Source organism: Nansenia antarctica (assembly GCF_963989245.1).
Source record: "Nansenia antarctica genome assembly, chromosome: 2".
NCBI lineage: Eukaryota > Metazoa > Chordata > Actinopteri > Argentiniformes > Microstomatidae > Nansenia > Nansenia antarctica.
Window position 1 is genome coordinate 22520724 of NC_137675.1, and position 25207 is coordinate 22545930.

The following is a 25207-nucleotide window of genomic DNA, read 5'->3' on the forward strand; positions in this document are numbered from 1 at the left end:
GATCCGTCTCAAACTATGCCGTGTTGGACCCTTGAATCTGAGGGAATTGAGTCTTGAAAATCCTTGAAAGGTGCTTGAATTTGATGTTTCAGAAGGTGTGGGAACCCTGGATATAAAAAAAGAGCAGTTTAGTTATGGGGCAATCTGGAATTGGTACATCACATTTTTCTTTTTTTTTGTTAATGATATATAGCCATGGATTCTTGAATAATATATATATGTATGTATATATGCCCCAGGAGATTACCCGTAGAACTTATTTTAGAAGCCAGGGTGTTTGTTTGCTTTCACAACGGAGCGCACGCGTGGAGACAGGCTATTATTAACGACCAGCGGTTATTCTCTTACCACCACCCCTGTTGCCAAATGGCTGCTCAGACCCGCGATATGACAGCTCTGAAATATATCATATGAATATAGCCTACGCACATCCACCCAACATTATTAGCCTACAATAAATCAGTCAAACTCACCGTTTATCTATGGTGGATGGTGATTTATTGTCGTTTCCATACAAGACCGCTGCAAATGATCTGTCAGGCCTGTTGAAAACATACTGGTTAATATCGCAACAGTCGCTCAGAATGAAATGCGTTGGTTTAATCATCTGATAATATCAACAACAGTATACATACCGGTGAACTATTCATTTTTAACCCCTGTGTTTATTCCGTACAGCCGCTTATTTGCTTCAATGTTATTAGTGGCCTGATTTGTTATTGGGAGGCAGGCTGTAAGGACATTTGATCAATGGTATTGCTAATCAAACAGGTCTGTCTAGTCACCATGGTAACAATGAATAAGCGGCCTCAGCCACACCTCTGAAACTGCTATCTGCCACTTGAATGGTGGACAGGAAGGCTGTTGTTGACCACTTCCTTCAGGTCAACACACCTGTGGTGTACCAGGTCTCCTGTATAAAATGTGCGTCTCTCAAACATGTAGTTGTATTTGGACTGCCTTTCAGTACCTGGTATAGCCTACTCGGTGTACCGTACAATACTATTTTGCTTGGACAATAGACTTGTTACTTGACTAAATGCTTTTTTGGAACTGCAAGACATCTTGTTTCACAAGGGTGAAATTCCTACTTGTGTTTATTGGCTTGTTGTAAGTTTTATGGTAGTTGAACTGTCCCATAATATAAGCTTATTTTACTCCATTGTGTATGTAATTGTAGACAAACACTGTATAGCTGCAAAATATGGTTAAAACTATCATTTTGATCGAATGGATGGTCAGTCCTTGCATCCATGAATTTGAGTGGTTACATTCCTCCAGCCCCATCCCTCAGTTGTTCACCAAAAGAAAGTTGCGGGGAGACCGATTTTGTGGATGTTGGAATTCCAGATCTCCCCCCCCCCCCCCCCAAATAAGGGTTCATAAAATCACTGACCATGAGGGTTGACTGTTGTATCGGTTCTTTTCTCAGATGACAGCGAGAGATGGATGTCTGTCTCTAGGGCTCCAGATGCTTGTGAATACATGGTGCAGAGCGACAAGGATTCTGGGGTGGCCTTCTTCTCTCCGGTCCCCGCCTGCCACTCCTTCCCTATGGTGAGTCTACTTCTGATCCTTCCCTATGGTGAGTCGACTTCTGATCCACTCCTTCCCTATGGTGAGTCGACTTCTGATCCACAATCACATTAAAAAAAAGCTCTTAGACAATTAGTAAATGGACTGCACTTATTGTGCATTGTACAGTGTTTATTGTATAGTAGATAGTGTACATAGCCTTTATTTATTTATGTCAACTTGGCTCTCTTGTTTTTAGTCTTTTTTCCAAGCACCAGGGGAGCCCCCCCCTCCTAAATTTCGTTGTACAGTACCTGTACTGTATAAATGACAATAAAGACCATTCATTAATTCATTCATCATTCATGTAGCCTCTCATTCGCAACACACGTTCACACACCAATGGCGGCAAGCTGCTAAGCAAGGCGCCGGCCCACTCGTTGGGAGCAATTTGGGGATCGTTTTTGGGGATGTCTTGCCCAAGGACACCTCGAAACGTGACCAGCCGGGGATCAAGCTGCCGACCTTGCGATCATTAGACGGCGGCCCTACCTCCTGAGCCACAGACGCCCCAATTTGTCTCGGCTGTATAAAATACATCACACGCACACAATATATGGATACACAGGTACCCTCTGTCTGTGTCATACGATCTCGATGCTTAGGTTTCCTTATAAGCCTTTTTGAGGTTTCTTTCCTCAGCTCCACGTGGCGCTTTTTAAAACGCGTGTCACGCTGATCTCTGTCACTTGTATTTGTGCAAATTAATAGATAATGCTTTTTTTTTTTTTTTTTTTTTTCGTCTACATTGTGTTGGCAGTTTGGCAGTTAACATTTCTCCCTCCTCTTTCTCCTCTCCCTCAGTCCTCCAGTACCTACTCTCTCCCTCTGAGGTTTTGGGACGCTGTCCTGGGACAATACAAAACTCTGGACGCCCAGTGCCCGGCCATGCTTCCACCACTGACCCCTCCACTACCCTACAGACCCCCTTCACCCACCTACGGACCCCCTCCTCCACCCACCTATGGACCCCCTCCTCCACCCACCTACAGACCCCCTCCTCCACCCACCTACAGACCCCCTCCTCCACCCACCTACGGACCCCCTCCTCCACCCACCTACAGACCCCCTCCTCCACCCACCTACAGACCCCCTCCTCCACCCACCTACAGACCCCCTCCTCCACACACCTACAGACCCCCTCCTCCACACACCTACAGACCCCCTCCTCCACCCACCTACAGACCCCCTCCTCCACCCACCTACAGACCCCCTCCTCCACCCACCTACAGACCCCCTCCTCCACACACCTACAGACCCCCTCCTCCACACACCTACAGACCCCCTCCTCCACCCACCTACAGACCCCCTCCTCCACCCACCTACAGACCCCCTCCTCCACCCACCTATGGACCCCCTCCTCCACCCACCTATGGACCCCCTCCTCCACCCACCTACAGACCCCCTCCTCCACCCACCTACAGACCCCCTCCTCCACCCACCTATGGACCCCCTCCTCCACCCACCTATGGACCCCCTCCTCCACCCTTCTACCCTCCTGAGCCCCAGACAAGTCCCTATCCTCCTCTCCCCAAACCCCGGGTCTTCTGCTCTGCACAGCATATGAGTGTGGAGCTAACCTCAGTTCCCAGCATCTCTGGGATTACTGTCAGGGGTATGTATGTATGTATATACGTGTGAGAGCGTGTGTGTGTGTGAGTTTGAGAGAGAGAGAGATGGGGCATGGTATATGATTCAGGTGCATATGGTTGTGATCATCCCTGCATGAGTTGAATTCCACCATTGTTCAGAGGACTGTTGTTTTTCCAATGCAGTGGTGTGTTCAGTTGACGGGGGTGGGGAGAAGCCAACGCGGTTCAACCCTCTTCCACGGCTGTCGACGCTCGTTCTGTATTTCACTAGGGCGCCCGCGGTCTGCCTTGATTTTCGAACCCTCTTAAATGTATCTAACCCTAAGAACTGAACACTAATAGTAGCCTACATCGTACATGCAAGGTTATTACTGTCAAATTGGAACCGGAAAATGTAAATGTCAGCCTTTTTTTTTTTAAAGGTTTTCTCAATTGTGACACTGTAGTCACAAAAATATGCGCCGAAGCGTCTGTTCAGCTTGGAGGAGCCGGTCTGACGATGCTACGACATTTTGTGTACGTTTTTACCATTTAGCAGACGCTTATCCAAAGCGATTTACAATTACACATTACAGGGACAGTCTCCCTGGAGTAACTTTGGGCTAAGTGCAGTACTCAAGGGCACACTAGTGGTGGTGTTACCAGATGGGACTCATGACCTTCTGATCACCAGTCCAACTCACTGGGCATACATTTTTTCAGTATATATGTTCCCACTGGGAACAATAGTGACAAGAATGAGTGATTCTTTCTCCTTGCCCATGGAAAGTGGGGATGACAATGTGAGTGAAGGTTTGCGGATAGATAGCCTAAGCCTCAGTTGTAAGCAGTCTCTTAGCAACCCTGAGGGGGTCTTTCCCTATCGAGCGGGACCTGTCTTTTCATCACACCTGAAGAGGGGATCACTGTTTTGAGGAGATCAGAGATCACCAAGCACCGTAGTGGTCATGTGAAACCTATAAGCTCTCGAGTTACAGCGATTTCTTACCGTATATTTTGGATGAGGAAGTTACCTCAACTTGTCCTTGTGACTGTGGGATTTGAAATGTTTTTGGGACGGACGACTTTCAACTTTGCTAAGATGTATAGGTGTGTCTTACCATAACCATACTGTAATGATAAAAGATAGATAACTCTCTCTCTGTCTCTCTGTCTCTGTGTGTGTGTAATATATACAAAAATCATTCTGCTATGGACTTGGTGTCATATTAAAGAGGAGATTGTGGTCAGAAAGACTAAACAAACTTGTGCTAGTTTGGTTGGGATGCAAATGGTTTAGGCTGAAAACAAATGGATACGCAATGTCTTCTAATTAGATTTTGAGTCTGTATTAACTGCACTTGTCTCCACCAGACATCCAAGGCCATGAGACGGTCCTTAGCCATGCCCCAAAGCACTGTGGGTATTCTGCAAGCCAGGGGACGGACGGCCGAATCACCCTGAATCTCCCCTTCAACTCCTGTCACATGACTCTCCAGGTTTTTGGCTGATTCTCTTACCCATCTGAACTTGAATCAATTGTGACAGCGGCTGATGAAAAGGGGATACAAGTCGGTACAATCAAAATGTTCTTTATTTTTATTTTTTTTACGGAAATGCATTTCAACATTGTTGAAAGTCACAACACACTCGCTAGTCAAGCTAAAATATTGCAACTGCTACCTAGTTAACTATAACACTACTTCACATTGTTAGCAGGCTCACAAAACAAGCTGCGTTAGTTGACTAGCGATGTGTCATTGATTTTCAACAACACTGAAATGTATTTACATTTTTCGAGATAAAAGTCTGAACATTAAATTGTCTGTCGGCTTGTTACCCCTTTCACCAGCAGCTGTCACAATTTGATCTGAATAAATATTACCAGCGTGGTTCAATTTCTCTCAACGTTGCTCCCAACAGCATGAACACCATCGCATTGATCTGATCTACATAACGATGTACGGAACAAGAGAAGAGGCCTTATTGTCCTGTCCTGTTCCCATACCCATTTCTAGTCACGGTGAACTCTTTAATCAATATATCCTTCTATTGTGCCCATTTGTTACTGGATATAAGGACATATGTGACAGCAGCTGGTGAAACCGGGAACAAGTCGCCAACCAATCAAAATGTTCAGACTTTTATTCTGAGTAATCCCCACTACTACCTAGTTAACTATAACACTACTTTACATTGTTAACAGGCTCACGAAACAAGCTGCGTTAGTTGATTGGCGAGTGTGTCATTGATTTTCAACGCTGAAATGTATTTACATTTTTCTGATTTTAAGTTAGAATAGGCTGCCGACTTGTTCCTGGTTTCACTAGCTGCTGTCACATTATGTATGTATGAAGTTATCTGGTTCATTCATAGTCATGGTCCTCCATCAATCGATATTTGCTGCACGTCCCTGTAGATTGTAACCTCCCTGAGGACCAGCGTCTCCTCTGTGGCCCAGGCTATGTATCCGAGCCAGAGTGTCTCGCTCTGGGCTGCTGTTTCAACGCCGGCCACCCTGCCTGCTTCTACCCCATGGATGGTGAGGAGGACCACCCTGCCACAAAGGGACACATTATCAGCCACAACCCTGTGGGGACAGCCATCGGAGATTCATGACCTTCTTTTAATCTTCTGTTCTCCCAGAATGCACAGCGGACCGCCACTTTGTCTTTTCGGTGCCCGCCTCCCTCACAGAACCACCTCTCTCTCCTGCCTCGCTGGTTGCCGCCGGCGACGCCAAATGCGTCCCTGAAAGGGTGACCCCTCACTACGCCCTGTTCAGGATCCCATTGGATGGCTGCGGGGCACGTAGATACGTGAGTAATCCAGCAGTGTTCCTCCCGTAGTCATTTGTAATGATTGAGGAACTAAGCCTTATGATTCATTGGAGGTACCTGAAATTAGTCAGAGTTTCCAGAAAACTTCTAGAAAGTTTCCTGAAACCATGGAACTTAAGATGATCTTAATGCTAAGAACCTTATAGAACACCCACCCTTTATTTTGTTTGCTTGGGTGAGCTTAACGCAGTGCTATTCTGGTAACGTGAGATCATGACGGTCGATTGACTCTAGTTGATGATTGACAACTGGTAGTGGTGTCGCTAGCTGGTGTGTTGTGTTTTACAGGAGGTGGGCCAGACTGTGATCCACCTGGTAGAGATACTCAACACGGTCCAGGCCATCACCCTCAACTACGGCACCATCACCAGGGACTCCCCGGTCAGGTCCGTTGGTTGACATTTGGTTTCTTCTCCTTCATTGTCACTCACAGAACTATCATTAAGAAAATGGGCTACAACGACAGGTGTATGTACGTTGAATGTAAATAAAAAGTGTTGTATGTTGAATAACTTAGTCAATTAGGGAATTATTTTTCCAGTGGAAGTAGGTAAGTGGTGTGCTGTGAAGAATAGCGTATCCATGACATCACTTCCTGTTCCTCCCAGGCTGTTGGTGGAGTGCAGATACGTCCCTGGGTCGGTGGTGAGCGTGGGCTACCTGGTGAAGAGTCCCACCCTGGGGCCAGCCATTCATGGCCAGGGGGTGTTTGGAGTCCAGCTCAGGATCGCGAAAGGTATACAGTACAAGTTTCACACTCATTTCCTGTTCTTGGTTTCTTCCACTACTCAAGAATTGTAGTTAGGCAAGTGTGTGTGTGTGTGTGTGTGTGTGTGTGTGTGTGTGTGTGTGTGTGTGTGTGTGTGATCGATCATGTACTTAAAGGCTTTCATTTATCTTGTTAGAGAAAGAGCTGAAACAGTTTGTCTGACTTCCATGTCTGATAAATTGGCACTTTAAAAGAGCATTCAAACGTTAAAGGGGAAGTTGAAATCAATTTGTGTATTTCTGGTCAATCTCTCATACTGCATACTAGAAAACTCTCATACTGCATTTAAATACATCAGCTGAGGGTTTTTGCACTCTAACCCTGCTCTACTATGCCAGAGAGAGCAGCACATGCTAGCTCTTGTGCGGTTCCACAGAAGATCCTCACATAGGAGAGCAAGGGGGATCTTGGGAGTTGTAGGAGTTCACTCAAAAGGGCAATTTGGAACATCAGGAGTGATAACTTGACTCTCTTGATTTTTTTTTTTGTGTGCATGTCTACTATTGACTACTGAAAACAACAAATACAGTGGATTACAGGGTGACATTCTGCTTTTAATAGTGTGTGAATTTGCCTTGATTTACATTTTAACCATCTGCCTTAATGTAGCACCTGGAAGAAGCAGAGCTGGAAGTAAACACGCGTTGTGCCTTTAAGCAACACATTTTTTACAACCCTTTTGTCCCCCCACTTCCCGTCTCTCTCCCAGACGAGTACTACAGCGACTTCCACCCCCAGTACCACCAGCCCCTGCACAAGCTGCTGGGGAAACCCCTCTACCTGGAGGTCCGTCTGCTCAACCCTCCAGATCCCAACGTGGTCCTGCTGGTGCACTACTGTGTGGCCTACCCGCGCTCAGGAGACGCATTCTGGGTTCTCCTCTATGACGGGTACGACGGTGTTGTTGGCTGTTCATGATGTAAACACTGTTACCGTTCAGGACATGACGACGTACAGTAGAGACATACATTGGCTCAAGTCTGTGGAACATTACAGCAGTATATGTAGAGGATCACTAGATAAGTGATAACGTGTCAGATCTATATACCTTTTTAATAACTGCACTAACCATGTTCCTACCCCCTGCCCCCCCCCCCGTCCTTGTAGGTGCCCAAACCCTCTGGACCCAGCCCCTGCGCATTCTCCCCCGTCTCCCCCAGTGCCACCCACCCCCCAGGGCCAGACCCGCAGGTTCACCATCACCACCTTCCAGTTCCTCCCCGGAGACAAAGGCACGGACCCCTCAGAGGAAGTAAGGGCCTGATCCAACACAGATGTGCAGAATGACAATTCTCTGGCTAGCCCCCCCCTCCCCCCCCCCCTCCCTCCTATAGGCTTTCCATGGTCTGGAGGCTGGGGCCAGGTCCTAGACTAGACAGCCCCTAACTTAAGCCCTTAAGCATGCCATTTAGATCTGAGAAGATTGGGATTGGATAGATCAGAGCCACATGGGTAGTGTGGCTCTTGCTTGCCCCTCCAGATTTGCTCATTAGAGTTTTCACCACATTCCTTTGGTTATATCTATCCAAGCCTTTCAGATCACATACAATGCCAAAGAGGTTGGTCCTTTACTGGGCCAGTGAAAATCATACTGTATTTGAGGGAAAAAACGATCTTCTTATCTGAGCCTCCCTCTCTCTGTTGCCCCCCCCCCCCTCCCCTCTCAGATCTACTTCATGTGTTCCACTGAGATCTGCTCACCCCTGGACGGGCCGTGCGAAGAGGGCTGCTTTGGCCAATGACGGCAAGGCAACAATGACCACACTATGTTTCCACTATGCCTCAGCAGCCAACCACACCCATCATGCTCTCAGACAGTAGATTTATGAACACGCCCCTGAGTCTCATTATGATTTCCCAGCAGTGGAGTGGTTTAGCCTGACAGCTAAATATGGTTTTGTAATTAAGACAAGTTTGAATTATTCAGAAAGCTTAATGGATTTCCTGTAATTTCTTTCCCTCCCTCCCTCCCTAGCTCCAAGAAATAATGGCAGAGATCAATAATGTTAGAGAATTGTCTGGTGAGTGCTTTTCTCTTCATGGACAACATCACAAATGTATGGACAAATGAGGGATTCAACTTTTACAAATACTGTATCCTATTCTGTTGTTACTTTTACTTTGTTTACTTTGCTGTCTTTCTTCCATTCCCAGGGCCAAGGCTTCGCTCATTCACCACAACCGCCACCAATAAACGTCCTCAAAGGAAACTGGGTGTGAAGTGTGTGTTTCTGTTCCCTGACTTAGCAGCAGTAGTTTTTATAGCAGGAAGCTCCACTCAATCAAAACAGTGTTCCACCCATGTTGCTGGGCATTGTTTACCTTCTAACACCATGGAGAATGTTCTAGAATGGCCAAGAGCAACAGCTTGGATTTTTCATTGGTGTGTAGGCCATGCATCACTGAATTCCCGTATGCGATAGGATGAAGCATTTGGTATGAAATTAGGTTAATAACCTCTAGAGAAATTAGTACTTCAAAGGCATAGTATACACATACAGTATCCAGTAGCAGCTTGTAATTCCACTCACCTGATTGCTACCCGTCTGTGACCACTGGGTGTCATCCAAGCACTAAATAAAATGGGAAACCATGTGCCTGTACTAGCTCATGTATGTTCTAGCTTTATAGTTGAGTAGTCCAAACATCTTGGCGTGTATTAGCATAACTATTGTATTGCGTTTAATAATTATAACATCTGACTAGTTGTATATTTTGATGTATTTATTTTTATTTTTATCGAAGGACAAATATGGTAATGTAACCATTATTGCAATGTTTCTTTTAGGCACCATTGCAGGCACTATTGTGAAGCCCTATGGAAAGGCTTTTTTCAGTGCCTGCACGGGAAATTATGCGTCTTTTTTCGAGCTCAAGATCTGTCCAAACTTCAAATGGCTCTAAGTGTTAATATGGAACTCACATGCCCCCCATTGAAACGTGTGTAAGCACTGCGGCACACTGCGTTATTTGATAGCTGCATGGCTGCCAAGCTTTGTATGCGTGTGTGTTCAAAGGGGGGAGAGCGGAAGATAGGAGGACGCACGACGAAGGGGAACGAGGGAGGGAAGGGGGATGACTACACGCGAAGAGGGGGGAGGGAGGACAGTTTCCTTTCTATAGCGCACACGCCGCAAGAATATACACCGGGATACGGACAGAAAAAATAGGCAAGAGAGGGAAGGAAATACCGCAGCCCGTTGTCTTTGTTTGGGGGAAATCTTAACGCAGAAAGGAGGAATAACATGGGAAGAAATCTCTCGTGGATTGACTTTCAATAACCCCTTCTCTATGGTAAAAGAAAAGTCTCGCTAATATAGACTGGGAAAAAAGGAGGCGATAGGGAAGACATGTTTAGTGGTTTTTGTCTTGAGGTTGAGGTAGGATGTTGATGTTTTGTCGTAAATTATTTCTGTCTCAGGCACAAACAATAAGGGGATATTAGTGAACGGTCATTGTTCATGGCAGATTATATCAAGTAGTTTGATTAGTTTTGTTTTTAGCAATCTATTAAATCGCTTATAGGCCTTTAGGTTGAGTATTGTTGTATATGGCCAGTAAACATAAGGTTGTGGTTAGTGAAAATTAGCTGCCCAGGTACTTGATGATAGGTATTTTAGAATCGTAACAACCATTTTCATTCCAGCAAGGCAAACACATAGACTATTGAATGAAGTACATTACTAGGCCCTACATAGTGTAGCTGGATACTTGTATAGAATTGGTTTATCGGATTATAAATATATCACATTTCAATTCCATAGAGGGGTTGCATAATATAAAACCTTGAGAATAAACCCAGCCTTTTTTTGGCCGAATAACTCCAGTCGTTTTTCGAAAAGCCGCATTTTTTGCCATAGTGTCTTCAGGGGAAAGAGCCCTACTGAGACCAGGGTAGAAAGGGGGACAGGAATAGGTGAGGAGAATTCCCAATTTAGAAGTAGACGGGGGAATAGAAGGCGATTTTTCCAAATGTTAATGTCGACCGACGTAGCATCTATCATGCTGCCTGTGTCCCGGGGTCTAATGGACCGGGATAGAGAGCTGGACACCATGGCTGGAGTGCATCCCAACCCGAGCGGGGCGCCCGCGGCCGTCCGAGGGATGAAGCGAGGAGACCCGGAGCCCGAAGCCTCGGCAGCTCTGGTGGAACCGGCCACCGCCGGGGCGGACTGCAAGCGTCCAAGGATCGACGGGTCTGGAGCGGTCGTCGCCGAGGTCGGCCAGGTGAGAGGAGTGGAGCTGATTCTGCTACTGTTGTTGATTTATCACAACAATACGCCCACTGTCGTGATATTTAACCAAAACACACACACAAAGGGCTTTTTCACTTTGATCTAATTACTAGGGATGTTTTCCCACTAGCCTACCATGTTGTGTATAGGCTACTCTAAGGCCTCCACTAACATGCACCCGAGATCCACAACCCAAGCACAATCTGGCACAATTGCTGGCTAGAATTAGATATTATTGCGAATGATCAATAGTAGGCTATAATCTAACCAAACCGTTTAAATCTTTTCACTCGTGTCGCCTGCCTGACCCATTTGAGAGTTTTTCGGTTTGACACACACACACACACACACACACACACACACACACAAGACAAGACAAGAGCGCTTCCGAAGCGATTTGCTTTCTGCTCAACAAACGATCGTCTCCGCAATGGAGGTAACAATGTTACCTTTCGCTGTGAAATAAAGTCAGCCGTAGTTAAGAGTGCAACAATGTATCAACGTAGGCTAGTGATACAATGTATCAACGTAGGCTACTCTCCATTGTTGCGAGTCGCGAACGACATTGTTGTCATGTCGTGATCTTAGAATTATAAGGTTCTATCTCCGTTTAGGATAGTTCAGAGATATTGAGCGTCAACGTTTTTACATTCCATTATGTTTTGTAAGATGGAACCTTTGTATTTTATTAATTACTAACTAAAACATTTCAACATTTTAAAAATAACACCACACAGACATTAATAAACATCTAATGGATCAGATTATGTAAAAAAACTCAATTTTTCAAAAAAAATGGAGATAGAACCTTATAATTCTAAACTCACGATGTGTGACCTGCCTAATTATGCTGCTCCATAGCTGTTTACATCACAACGAACCCCCGATCGCACAACTACCCGCCGCGTTACTGGAAGCGTTTTTCTGAACATCAGGAATGTAAACAAACGTGACCTTTTCTATTACGCTGACACTTGTACTTCTGTCTGGCGTCGTTGTGTTAATTGGCATTTGGTTATAATGGAAATCGAAGTCAATATTTGCATGTGTGATTTTTGGGGGGAAGGGGGATCAAGAGGATGAGTGACATGGGGGGGAGGGACCTTTTAAGTAAACAACGGCCGCCCTTTTATGAGGGGCTATCACTTCTCCTTGCTGCAGGGCCAGGCAGGCCTAGCTTATGTAGTATACTATTACTTTAATATAGCCTCCAGTAATAACCCCATGTTTCTGTCAAGTGCATTCTGTAGCAGATGTTTGCACCGTGGATACAGCAATTGATACAGCCATTGCAAGTCTACCATTACACCAGTCATGTTTCTACCAATTTAAATTGCTGGGGTCTCAGTGATTTTCTGCCATAAGAGCCCGTCTTTTATCCATCTCTGGAGGAAATCGAGGGGCAGCACTGATGCACTGAATGTATCATTACGTTGCATTATTCAGTTGCTACAGGAGGTTAACCGATCCATCAGGAGATAAAAACACAATTTCCCCGCCATCATAAGTAGCTGTAATGGAGGCGAAGTGGGCTGTTTGCTGCCCTAGCTTCATATTGGGGGTGGTTTAATGGCTGGAGCAGCTACACATAGCATGCTCCTCCCCAGGAGGGCTGCTGAAACACAGGCTTTAATGCACTTAAAACAAATTGTGTGTGTGTGTGGAGATCAATCTCCTTCAGCCACAAAAAAGTTATTGAGCATCTGCTGTGTTGGCCAGTCTGGAAATTAGAGAAAAAGAGAGCGATGCAGAACGAGAGAGAGAGAGGGAGAGAGAGAGAGAGAGAGATCCCCCCCCTCTCTCTGGAGTGGGAGCAGATTTGCCCTATCACTAGCAGTAAAGAGGCTTTGTTTTGGCCTAACGGGATCACCACTTACTGGAGGGGGCTGTATAGCCACACTGAACCCTGAGATCCTTATCTAAGGGAGAGGATTAATGCAGCACACACACACACACACACACACACAAACCTCGTAATGCGGGCTTCATAGCTAAGCACCATATTGTGGCTACTTGGCTACAAGCATAGTTCTATCCCACAGATAGTTAATACACATAACTATGATGTTATGAATTTGGTTAAAGCTGGAATACTTAACCTTTTAAAGCAACTAGAAACCCTTTATGTATTCTCATTCTCCTGACCTGATGACACCATTAATATTGGTACACTGGAAAGTAGGTTAAGAGATATTTAACTCTCCTGCTGAAATGAGAGCGCAGAAGCTTTCCAAGAAAGAACTTGCAAAAATGCAGGCTTGCACTTCGCCCAACTCCTCTGTCTCACCTCTCTGGGGGGAAAAGGGTGAGTATGAAAAAGTGTTTCATTATTTGTCACTTCGGTTCCTCCTAAAGTACTCCAGTAACTTGCCAAGTTTGCCAAGCACCTTTTCTCTCTCTCTCTCATTCTCTTATTCCATCAGCTGAGAGTCGGCTTTCCTATATTTGGACACTGCTAACATCATCGTGGCAGGATAGATCTTTGAGTAACGGTTGTCAAACAAGGTGTGGTAGTAGTGAGCCATCCTATTTCACCATCTCACATCTCAGGACTGCCTCATCATGTCTTGTGTCAACAGAGATGTCAGATGACAGATGTCTTTGTCATCGGTCAGTTCAGTCATGACTCATGACCCTAAACCTGATTGGATTATGGATTCATCTGACTTTCCCATGAACGAGCTGCTATAGAACTGCATCCTGCAACCCATCCTCAGCAGGGAAGCACACACACACACACACACACACACACACACACACACACACACACACACACAGACGTACGTCAAACCCTTTTTTCTAATTATTATTACTTCGTCTTTGGTCCAACATGCGTAGTTAGCATCAGAGCCTTCAAGCCAAAGTCTGATGGTTTGAGATGCTGAGGGGTTGTCAGATTCAATTTCATCTCGGGTCACACAGAGAGAGCTCCCCGTCCCATGCATTCGTTGTCATTCTGTGTAGGATCTCGAGGGCCCCTAACCTAATAAGGAAAATGCCTTGGGTGACAGTGGACAAGGAAAAATGAGTTGACTAGAAACATTACAGTAGGTGGAGCACCCCAGATGTACTTTCAATTCTGCCGAGTCCCGAAATAGAACGAAACGTCAGCAAGAAAAATGTACTCCTGCTGCCGCGAGTTGAGTTGAGAATATTTATTTAGTTTTGTTCCCCATTTCTCCCTGACGGATGATGACTGGTCTGTCAGCTCAATTACGGGTTCGACTCGGGCTGGTGGCTTGTGACGCTGGGCTGGGATTCATGTCTCAGCCGATTGTATTGTGTTGGCAGAAGTTGTCCTGAAGCACAGGGGGGTATTCCATCAACGTTGCTAAAGGAAAACCCCAGGCTTATTCTGACAAGTCTCCCTATCTAGAGAGTTCGGCCATCTTGTACACCGGCGGACACCAGCGCCCATCCCATTGACATTCATTCATGATTAGTAGGCCTGTTTGGATTCTAGGCCGAATTCTGTATGTATGGCTCCTGTGCTAACTGGAGGGTTAAAGGATAACAACAAAACAACCACACTAGAATGTCACATATAAGACAATATTCACTAACACCTATTATTAGGTATTCCATCAATGACGGTGGAGCAACATCCCAAAACATTTCACTTTCTCTCTTATAACTGTAGGTGATATAAGTGACAAATACATTTTTTAATTAAAGTTGATTTAAAACAGCATAGGATCTCGGGGGCGAGGAGGAAGCGTGCGGAATAGAGAGAGAGCCTGAATAAACTTTGGGATACTCTGGTTGGCCGCAGAGCTTAGCACATAAGTGCTTTGTGGATGAAATGGATTCACAATCTCTTGAGTGCATGCTTTGCTCCCAGGTCGAGCTGGATGATTTAGGGAAGAAACTAAATGTGGTTTCTTTCTTCCCCTGGTATGTCTTAGGGTTAGGGTCAGCACTAAAACAAAGTGGTCTTCTTCCCCAAGTCACGTGACGATTGAATGACCTGGTGCTGGTGGCTTGGGAAATTGGAGAGGGATACACACACACACACACACACACACACACACACACACACACCACAGCCTCCTGTAGTTTTGGAGAGCGTTGGATGCATGTGTACAAGGGATTATCACAATCCTGTGAACTGATGATGTGGATGGGAAAGTTGGACCTGACGACATAACTGAACTCCTGTTCAGACACACACACCTCCCCCTTCTTGAGCCATACCGCTTTTTTAGGATTTTATACAGCCCCGTCCCTATCCCGTCCCCCCTGAATCCCCCCCTCCCCCCCCTTCACCATCTGTTGACTTCAAGTCATCTTGTTACTTTCTCCTGATTGCTCACTCTCCCCCCCCCCCCCCCAGTTTGTCCTCTCTTTTTAGTGAGTGTCGTCCCCCCCCCCCCCCCCCCTGCCCAACAGAAATAGACCGTTGACCAAACTGCCAGTTGAAAAGGCCTGAGACAAAAGGCATGAGTAGAAGTAACATATACAACCTCTCCCCGGCAGAACCTGTATCAATTGGCTCTATAAGCATCACTTTAACCTAGTTGCTTCTACGTAATGTAAATGTATGCTGCCCATTGATGCAGATGCTCGACGTTGACATTGAATATGTCACTGTGAATTAACTGTAATGAATGCTGTGTGCGTGCGTGTGCGTGTGTGTGTGTGTGTGTGTGTGTGTGGGTGTGGGTGTGTGCGTGCGTGCACGCTTTGAGTGGACACACTCCACTCGGACGGCGCCCCTCCCCCTCCCCTCTCTGCTCCTTAAGGAAATTAAGCACATGACTCTCCTCCTTCTGTATGACTCATTGTCTCTGTCCCCGTCTCTCTTGGCTGTTTTTTTGAACCCTTTCCCTTTTTCTCTCCAATTCGTCTAGCCTGGGTTACTCCCTAGTTCTTTTTGCCCCTCCCTGTTTTCATTTGGCCACTCTCCTCTCCCCCTCTTTCTTTCCAGAGATATGTATTCCAGATGTGGTTTATGGTTCCTCCCATCCCCCCCCCATCACAATCCGCTGTGCGGTGCCTCGTGAAAAATCTGTGACTGGATTTCACTTTTTTTTATGGAGACAGCCTTCCTACTGGCTCAGGGAGTTTAGCCTCTTTGTGAAATGGATGTTTATACTTTATTCATGTTAGTAGTCAGGCCTCTAAAAGCCAATCAATAATTCAGACATGCCTGCAAAGTCAGTTCCCTAAGTACATTTTTGGCTCTGAGAGAAACACAATTACACAAAACCGCAGTTTTACAATCACGGCAACTCCGACTCATACATTTCATGAGACTCGTATGAAAAATACCAGTATTTGTGATTCAGCACCTAGGGGGGTTTAAGGTGGAAGGCTAGAGCATTTATCACGAGCACTCAAGCTGTGATGCGCATGCAGCAAAATGTTCCCCCCAGGGACAAAACAGACAAGGGACATTGGTTCCAGAAGAAAGGGAGATGAGGAGAGGAGAGGATGGGGAGAGAGGGAGGAGGGGAGAGAGATGTTTTCATGACCCAATATAGAGGGACACACAGCCAGGCAAATATGTTTTTCCCCTCAAACCGCATAGTAATTGCTATAAAAAGCAATTTTTTAAAATTGGAATGAATTTGCATCTGAATGCTCATCTCATGGTGTGATATGCTTTTGAACATAACAAGTTTAAGTGCTAGTTTTACAGTAGGATGAAAGGAGAGAGAGAGAGAGAGAGAGAGGAGGGGGGAGGAACCCCCCCCCCTCCCAGAAAGAAATAGTGCTAAACTTGAGCGAGAGAGAGAGAGAGGGATTTTTTTTTTTTACCATAAAGCAATTACACCCAAAGTGTGTTATATTTCACTCCTTTCCTCCCTGGCTGTTGCGACACCTCTCTTTACAACCGACCGAATGCGAGTAGAATGTGGTCGTGATTGCGTCAGTGCAATGTTATTAATGGAGCCGTACACTCCATGGCACTTGTGACCTATTTATGATTTAAGACACTGAAGTGAGACTCTTCTCTCAACCCCCTCCTTCACTTTCTTCCTTTCTCTCTCTCTCTCTCTCTCTCTCTCTCGTTCTCTCTCTCGTTCTCTCTCTCTCTCTCTCTCTCTCTCTCTCTCTCTCTCTCTCTCTCTCTCTCTCTCTCTCTCTGTCGGTCTCCCCTCTCTCCCCCCCCTCTCTCTCCCCCCTCCCCTCTCTCTCATCTCTATAACACACACACACACTAGACCCATTGACCTGAAAACACAACAAAACAGGACCCTGAGTGGGGAGCGAGAGTGTGCAGAGTTAATGTGATTAGACGCAATTAATGCAGCAATTAACTAGAACATACAGTTTAGCGACACAGAGGGAGAGAAGGTGGTGGTGATGGAAAGAGATAGAAATTAAGAAGTATAGTAAGAGGTGAAATGATGATGTTAAAAGGAGGATATTAAGAAACAAGTTGTTGCCCGTTGTGTTGGCGGAAGTCAAAGTCTTGTGCACATTTTAAAACGTGTCCTCCTCTCTCTCTCTCTTTCAGAACAATGACCCGCTGACCCTTGGTTACCATGGATACCCACCTCACAATCAGGTAAAACTACCATCTGTTTAAAATATTTTGTATGAGACATTGTGAATGATTGATATATATATATATACTGTATATATTCTCAGTACATCTTTCTATTAAACATATGTTCTCCATTGTCATCTTCCATACACTTTTCTAAGATTATGATTTTCTTTTCAACTCTTCAAACCACAAGGTGGTGATGTAGATTATGATTTCTCTTAGGAGGAATCGGCAAGACTCGACACATAACCCTCAGTTTCCTCTTATTATTTGGTTTCTCTGCATTTATAATGTTGAAATTAGACATCTCAGTTTCACTTTTTAAGTTTTATTTATTACTATCCAATTTCTCCATGTAATATGAGAAACGAAGATCTATAAAAACTTAAATTGCTGTGTTGCGATACTGGCTGGACAATGTCCTCTTCATTTGTTTTGGATGGACAGAATTAGGCTATTGATTAGGATTTCAATATCTATCTCCATTTTCTATTCTAAAAACAACACTTCCTGTAAATTGTTTGTAGGGACACCCGCTGACATACCCCTACATGTTATTCCTGTTTGTGTCGGCTCCTCACAGCCCTTATGACTAAAGCACACAAGGCGCAGTGCATAATCCTGCTTGTGCGTGCGTGCTTGTGTGTGTGTGTAAGCATCTGTGTGTGTGTGTGTGTGTGTGTGTAAGCATCACTGTGTGTGTGTGTGTGTGTGTGTGTGTACCGTATGTATCAGGTCTGTTTACATGGGGGGTGTATTAGCAGCTGATTGTGTTATTAGATGGTTTAGTCTGTGTGGTTAATCCCTAGATCATCCTCTATTCATCCTCCATGCTCTGACCATAATCCTGTCCTCCCCCGCTCTCTAGGGACACATCCCACTGACCATTATCTCTTTAACTTTCCCCCCGTCGTTCTGTCTTAAGTCATACTTACAGTCGGCTATGTCGTGTGTGTATGTATATATATTATTTTGCGTGCATGTATATATTATTGTGTGTGTGTGTGTATATATGATAAGAGTAGCTGTCTATATTCAAATCGACCCGTGTGTGCCTCTGTGTAAACCGGCGACAGAAAAACAAATATGGTGGAATCGAACAATCAACATCGAAACTTTGACAACATTCGGTTCTTTTTAATGACCGTTTTCTTTAGCAAAGACAATGTAGTGGTCGAGGACGCTGGGCAGATTTTACATTCTTCCCTCGGCTTGAGCCATATGGGAGAACCAGTTGGGCCGCAGGGGACTCTCACAAGACGTGAGGGACGTTAAGTGTGAATTCACCTTCCTCTCCCTCTCGAGTCACAGCAACAAAACAAAAAAGACGAGACAAGAGGACGAGGCGAGGCAAATAGCTCATCCTCCTCCTCCTCCTCCTCCTCCAAATGGTGAGGTGTTAAACTGTCAATGACAGCATGACAGGGACACACATCAAAGGCTTTCTGCGGAGGGGAGGAAGAGCCTTGAGAGAGGCAGCTGTGAAGGAGTGTGAGAAAACACAGGGAGAGATAGATAGGGAGAGGGAGGGAGGGAGGGACGGAGGGAGACGGGGGAAGAGAGAGAGGGAGAGAGAGAGAGAGAGAGAGAGAGAGAGAGAGAGAGAGAGAGAGAGAGAGAGGAAGAGAGCTTCTGTTTCTATCCCAGTGGTGCCAGCAGCCCCAGTTAACTCACCTACATGGAGCAAAAGAGAACAGGGGGGGGGGGGGAGGGACTGCGACAGGGGAGGGAAGGAGGAGGGGATGAGAGGGAGGAGGAGGGGAGGGGAGGGAAAGTTTGCAGGTGTGACAGAGGGAAAGGAGGGAGGGGCAGAGGGAGGGGTGGGGGAGCATCAGGCTATCTGGGTGAGAGAGGGGGTGGAGGAGGAGAAGAGACTAGAGAAGAGACGTGCCGCGTGTGTGTGGGTGTGCATGTGTGCGTGCCTGCGTGTGTGTGTGTGTGTGTGTGAGTAGGAGAGAGAGAGAGAGAGAGAGAGGGAGGGAGGGGGAGAGCGGGATGAGCAGGCAAGGGCACAGCAGCGAAACAGAAGGCTGGGGGTAGAGAGGGAAAGAAAGGAACGGGAGAGAGAGAGAAAAGAGAGCGAGCGGAGAGAGTGACAGGGACAGAGGGAGCAGAGGAGGTGGGGAGGGGGGGGGATTGCCACGGTATACGCAGCGAGCGAGGGAGCGAGAGAAGAGAGAGGGAGATTTTGAATCTGTGAAGATAGACACACAGGAGAGAGTGAGCTGGAGAGGTGACACTAGCTTGGATAGAGAGAGAGAGAGAGCGAGCGTGTGAGAGGAGGAAAGGAGAGAGAGAAAGAGAGGAGAGGAGAGGACAACAATTGGCGTCTTGCACACATAAAATGATGGGACTGTATTATCCTTCCGTGTTGTCGGTAAGTTTCTATCTTAATATCTCTTGATATATCTTCTGTTTTACCTCCCGGCATGGTTCGGGCTGTGTTTAGATGCTATGTCATAGAGCTGACGTTTGAACAGCGTCATTTAGGCATGACTGTCTTTGAGCTTCAATTGTTAATCCAGCATGAAAGAGGGAAAAGGGCTATGTATGACCCCTTTCCTCCAGCGGTCTTGTGGGGTCATTTCCTACATGCACTTCTGTCCAATCAACACTCACAGGAGTGATTTTGACAGAAACACGATGTGAATTCTGTGCTTGTTTGTTGTTGTCTAGGAGACACATATAAGAGATTCTATCTGTATTATGGTATGGTGTGTGAGCACGGTGCAGGGCTGCTGTAAACGCTATTGTCATGGCATCTGCCGTATGCCCTGGGCAACTAACTAACTGTACAAGAGGTACAGAGAGCTGCATTCAGGACATTTGTAAACTGCCGTAGTCATTTATTATACATGTATATTTGAGTGGATGGACTCTGTGTGGCCGTTTTATATTATTCTGTTCAACCCGGGAAGTAAGTGTGTGTGTGTGTGTGTGTGTGTGTGTGTGTGTGTGTGTGTGTGTGTGGCTAACGACAGGCCTGTGCTTCACATCGTATATCTGCTAAACCCTTCAGGCATGTTTGAGTCAAATGCGAAGGAGTAGTGAGGGAATTGGGGGAGGAGAAGGTGGTAAAGAACTCCCTTATTGTCCCCGCAGCTGTCCCTGTCTGTCCCTCTGTCCTCAGAGCGAAAGGGACAGGTGTCCCCAGAACAGTTGTTAGTTACACTCTCTCTCTCTCTCTCTCTCTCTCTCTCTCTCTCTCTGTTTCTTCTTAACCGACACCCCCTCACTCTAATCTCTCTGTCACAGACACACACACACACACACACACACACACACACACACACACACACACACACACACACACACGTACACACACACACACACACACACACACACACCACACAGCTGTCGCAGTGTGCACACAGACTAATGCTCATATCATTTTTATTTCAGTCAGTGTGAGACAGAGGTGCTGTCAGAGTGTTCCACCAGTGTGTCATCCTGCCTGCCTGCGCTTGCGTGTGTACTTCTCTTTCAGCTGTACCTTGGAATCCTGCTCTCTTTACTGTTTGACCTCCTTTCTCCCTCCTCCTCCTCCCCCTGTTTCTCCCTGGGGCCCTGGCAGCTGTTATCTCAATGTTTTCCTTAAGAGCCCCAGAAAGAGGGGGATGGGGGGGAGAAAAAAAAGAGAGCGAGAGAGCAGGAGAATGTATATTGATTTAAAAGGTCCCTCATTTAGCAGGAAAGGCCCTGTAGCCATTGGAAGGAAGTGTAAGATGACCTGATAGAGAGAGAGAGATGGTTAGAGAGAGAGAGAGAGGGAGACAGAGAGAGAGAGTCCTATCCATATCTCCATAGTAGTGAGATGAGAAGATAGGTCACAGGATAGAGCTAGTTTGTTCAGTGACGCAATATGGGGCTGGAAAGCTGACTTGGCAGTTATGTGGATTGAAAGTAGCTTTGGCTGACTTGAATTGGGGAATTTCTGCGGGTAAGCACAGCGCAGGACTAAATGATAGGCTCTGCTTTATATGTGCGTTCACAGTGGCTTTTATGCTAATAGTGCTAGTGTAGCACTGAGAGAGGCAAGAAAAGAAGGAGAGAGAGAGAGAGAGAGAGAGAGAAAAAAAGCGAAATATTTGCAGAGCCCCACCCAAGCCTGTGCCCTAAGGCATGGGAGAGACGCTTACCTGGTGCACCAGGCACACACACACACACACGCAGTCACACTCACAGTCACTCTCACAGTCACTCGCACTAAGAAACGCTTGCTTACACAAGCAGGTCAAAGTTCATAGTCATCACATATAATCTTGATTTTCTGCATAGGCCTATTATTGATTGCGCTTCGATCTTCTCTCTCCAAGTCTATACGTCTTGTTGCCATGACAGTAGGAGTATGAGTCATTCATTGATAAAAGGCTATTGCTAACAGTGAAGTGTTGAGAAGGAAACGCTGCACATGGTAAAGTGTGAAGCGCGAAGCGCGAAAGCTTACGCCACACTTGAAATAAATATTAATGGAATCCGATTCATACTGCAAGTCTTTTCACAATGGAGGCGTTTGAAATTAGCTTCGCAGAGTTCTATTTTGAATTTCCATTTGCATCTGCAAGGCCAAAGGATTTGCTTTGCTTCAGTCAGATGTGTTCTTTTTAAAGAGGTCATATTATGAATGTGAGGAAGGAATAGTTACAGCTCATTGGACAGCAGTATTGTAATTAGTCTCGTATGCACGCATATTATCATTCGTTATTAGGCTATCATATGTACACATATTAGCACCATGTCAACACAATATGAGAATCAGCTGAGTCTCTTCCTTCCTGCCTTTTGAACAAGATGAACTAGTTTCATGGTCAAAGCCTATGCATGAAGAACAGTGTGTGAACACTGTGTGTCAATGTTGTGTAAATACACTCCATGCGTCCTCTGTGTGTGTTCACCTGCATGTATGTGTTTGTTTGGACCCGGGCGTGGGTCGACTTGTGGTATCGTAAAAGGCAATATTGACCTACAGTTGACAGATAATGTCGGCCATCTTTGTTCTGAATGTGTACCTTTCATTAAGGAGCTGCACTGGAGCCTAGTGGACCATTACTACTGTGGTGAGATGACAGGGGAAATCATTGGTTTCGTGTATCTGCATGTGCATGTGCATGCGCGTTAATGTGCCTTGGGGTGGGGGGGGGGCGGGGGGTCTGGAGCATTCATAAGACCCTACAAGGAGGGGGGGGGGGATGGAGTGGGAGGGGCGAATTGACAAGCACACATGTTACCCTATAAGGAGATGAAGACAAGGGGAGTGGGAGGGGTTTCTGTGCAAGCTAATGCGCTGTTGCTATGAGGCAGTGAGGTTGATTGACACACGGGGGGGCGGGACGGATGCAAGGGTCCCGTCTGGATTTTATGAAGCGTAAAAAGAAAGGGGGAGGAAAGGCAGAACAGCAGCAGGAGGAGAGGGAAAGAGAGGGAGGAAGGATAGTGGGGATGGGAGGGGGGGGGACTTAATGTGGAATAATTTAACAAGCCTCAATCCTCCACTCACTCCTCATTTTCATGCTGCGAACGTATCATAAACATTTCCCATAACTGTTTATCTGCATTGTATATTACAACGCAATGCAAAGCACCCCCGCTGAATCCCTCAGAATCCTCTTCAGTGACTGAACCATATTTTCCATTCTCCAGTAATTTACAATCAGGTCTATATAGACTAATGGCATTCAGCCAGGATAACCTGAAGAGTCATTATTCATGTGAAATGGCCTAGTTCTGGCCTAGTTAGCGCTTAGCAGTGATCTCCTAGCAGTGACACCACAGCAGAGCTGCCGACGAGTGCATTTTATAACAGGGCTCCTCAGACCCACTAGCTAGCCAGCGCCAACTGACCCGAAAGTAAGCCAGCTACTGCACTGAATCACAGGCTCTGCTGATTCTGAACGCATAAGGTTACACAACGAGAGACACACACACACATACACACACACACACACACACACACACATACACACACACACATACACACACACACACACTGCTGACAGAAATCGTGACACACATCTGTCTACAGGACATCAGCGTGACAAGAATTCTCTTTTTTTTCTCTCTCTCTCTCTCCCTTCTGTTTCTCCCCTCTCTCTCTCTTTCTCTCTCTCTCTTTCTCTCTCTCTCTCTCTCTCTCAGTCTCTGTCTTGCTTTCTCTCTCATTCCCCTGTCACTCCATCCATCCATATGTATTTATTCAGCATGCAGCTCTTATCCAGAGTGGATGACGAAGCAACTCACAGTTAGCGGAAAAGAAAAAGCGCACCACAAGGCAAGCTTGACAGGGCAGCACTGAAAACACGCAGGACTATTTTTGTTGATGCTTTCCCCTTGACATGGTAACATGACCCGTATCTGAGATACATTCTGAAAAGGCCAATAGGTAAACACCGATGCGCCTTTCTAAAAAAAACGTTCTCTTGTCCGTGATTTTGTTCGAGCCGCAACGTTTACAATAAACACTCGCGCCCTACTATCCCCAAGCCTCGTGTCTCTTCGTGTTTTACAGGAATGGAGTTGACCCAGTGTTTTAACCCTTCTCTTCTCTCCCTAACACGACACGGCGCCAGATCTCTATGGGGCTTCTGCCGTCCCATCTGACTACTAAATGACAACATACAGTACATCACTACTTAACATGACTTGATACACGATATGGATGATTGCGCACATGATGGCTAACTGACATGACGTACGTGTCCTCTGATACCGCAGGTATGACATGTCAGGCCTGGCAGCGGTCGTCGGGGGAGACGGCTAAAGCACCTACAGTTCAGAGGCTAGGCTAGCTTGTGTCATTTTTCTATTTCTGTTCTACTGTACAGTGTTGACCCGAGGCAGGTTTTTCCACCTTCTCCTTGCTACTGCTAGACATCTATATGATTGCCCAGAGGACCAGGCTAAAGTACATACAGATCTGGGGCCGTGCTAGCTCTTCTAGTATCTTCTATTTCCGTGTTACTACAGTATTGAACTGACTGCGGTTAGCAAGTCTGGAGTTCTTATTTCTGTCTTACAGGATTGATCTGCCCAGCCTAGCAAGTCTAGAGTTCCTATCTCTATCTTACAGCATTGAACTGACTGTGGTTTGCAAGTCTAGAGTTCCTATTTCTATTGTACAGCATTGAACTGACTGAGGTTAGCAAGTCTAGTGTTCCTATTTCTATCGTACAGTATTGAACTGACTGTGGTTTGCAAGTCTAGAGTTCCTATTTCTATTGTACAGTATTGAACTGACTGTGGTTTGCAAGTCTAGTGTTCCTATTTCTATCGTACAGTATTGAACTGACTGAGGTTAGCAAGTCTAGAGTTCCTATTTCTATCGTACAGTATTGAACTGACTGTGGTTAGCAAGTCTAGAGTTCCTATTTCTATCGTACAGTATTGAACTGACTGAGGTTAGCAAGTCTAGAGTTCCTATTTCTATCGTACAGTATTGAACTGACTGAGGTTAGCAAGTCTAGTGTTCCTATTTCTCTCTTACAGTATTGCGCTGACCCAGGTTTGGCTCCTAGTCACAGGTGCAAGGCAGAGAAAGGTCAGGGGCTCAGAGAGACAGATGGCACACACACACACACACACACACACACACACACACACTCCTAACGCTCCCTCAGGGAGGCAGGTCTATTGTAACACGCTGCGGGAGCAAAGCTGAGACCCCCATCACTCACTCACCTCCATTGTGTAGACACACACACACACACACACACACACACACACAG

At 46.0% G+C, this 25207-nt stretch overlaps 1 protein-coding gene across 1 annotated transcript in view; it reads left to right on the forward strand.

The window, feature by feature from the left end:
- Positions 1 to 10714: 10714 nt before the first annotated feature.
- The window catches only part of rbfox2 (RNA binding fox-1 homolog 2), a 31528-nt gene continuing 17035 nt past the window's right edge, over positions 10715 to 25207 (forward strand). Inside the window, exons 1-2 of the mRNA XM_080524910.1 lie at positions 10715 to 10982; positions 17454 to 17504. Coding sequence (XP_080381036.1) covers positions 10728 to 10982; positions 17454 to 17504 — 306 coding nt within the window. The 5' untranslated portion in view covers positions 10715 to 10727. The remainder of the gene's footprint in view (positions 10983 to 17453; positions 17505 to 25207) is intronic.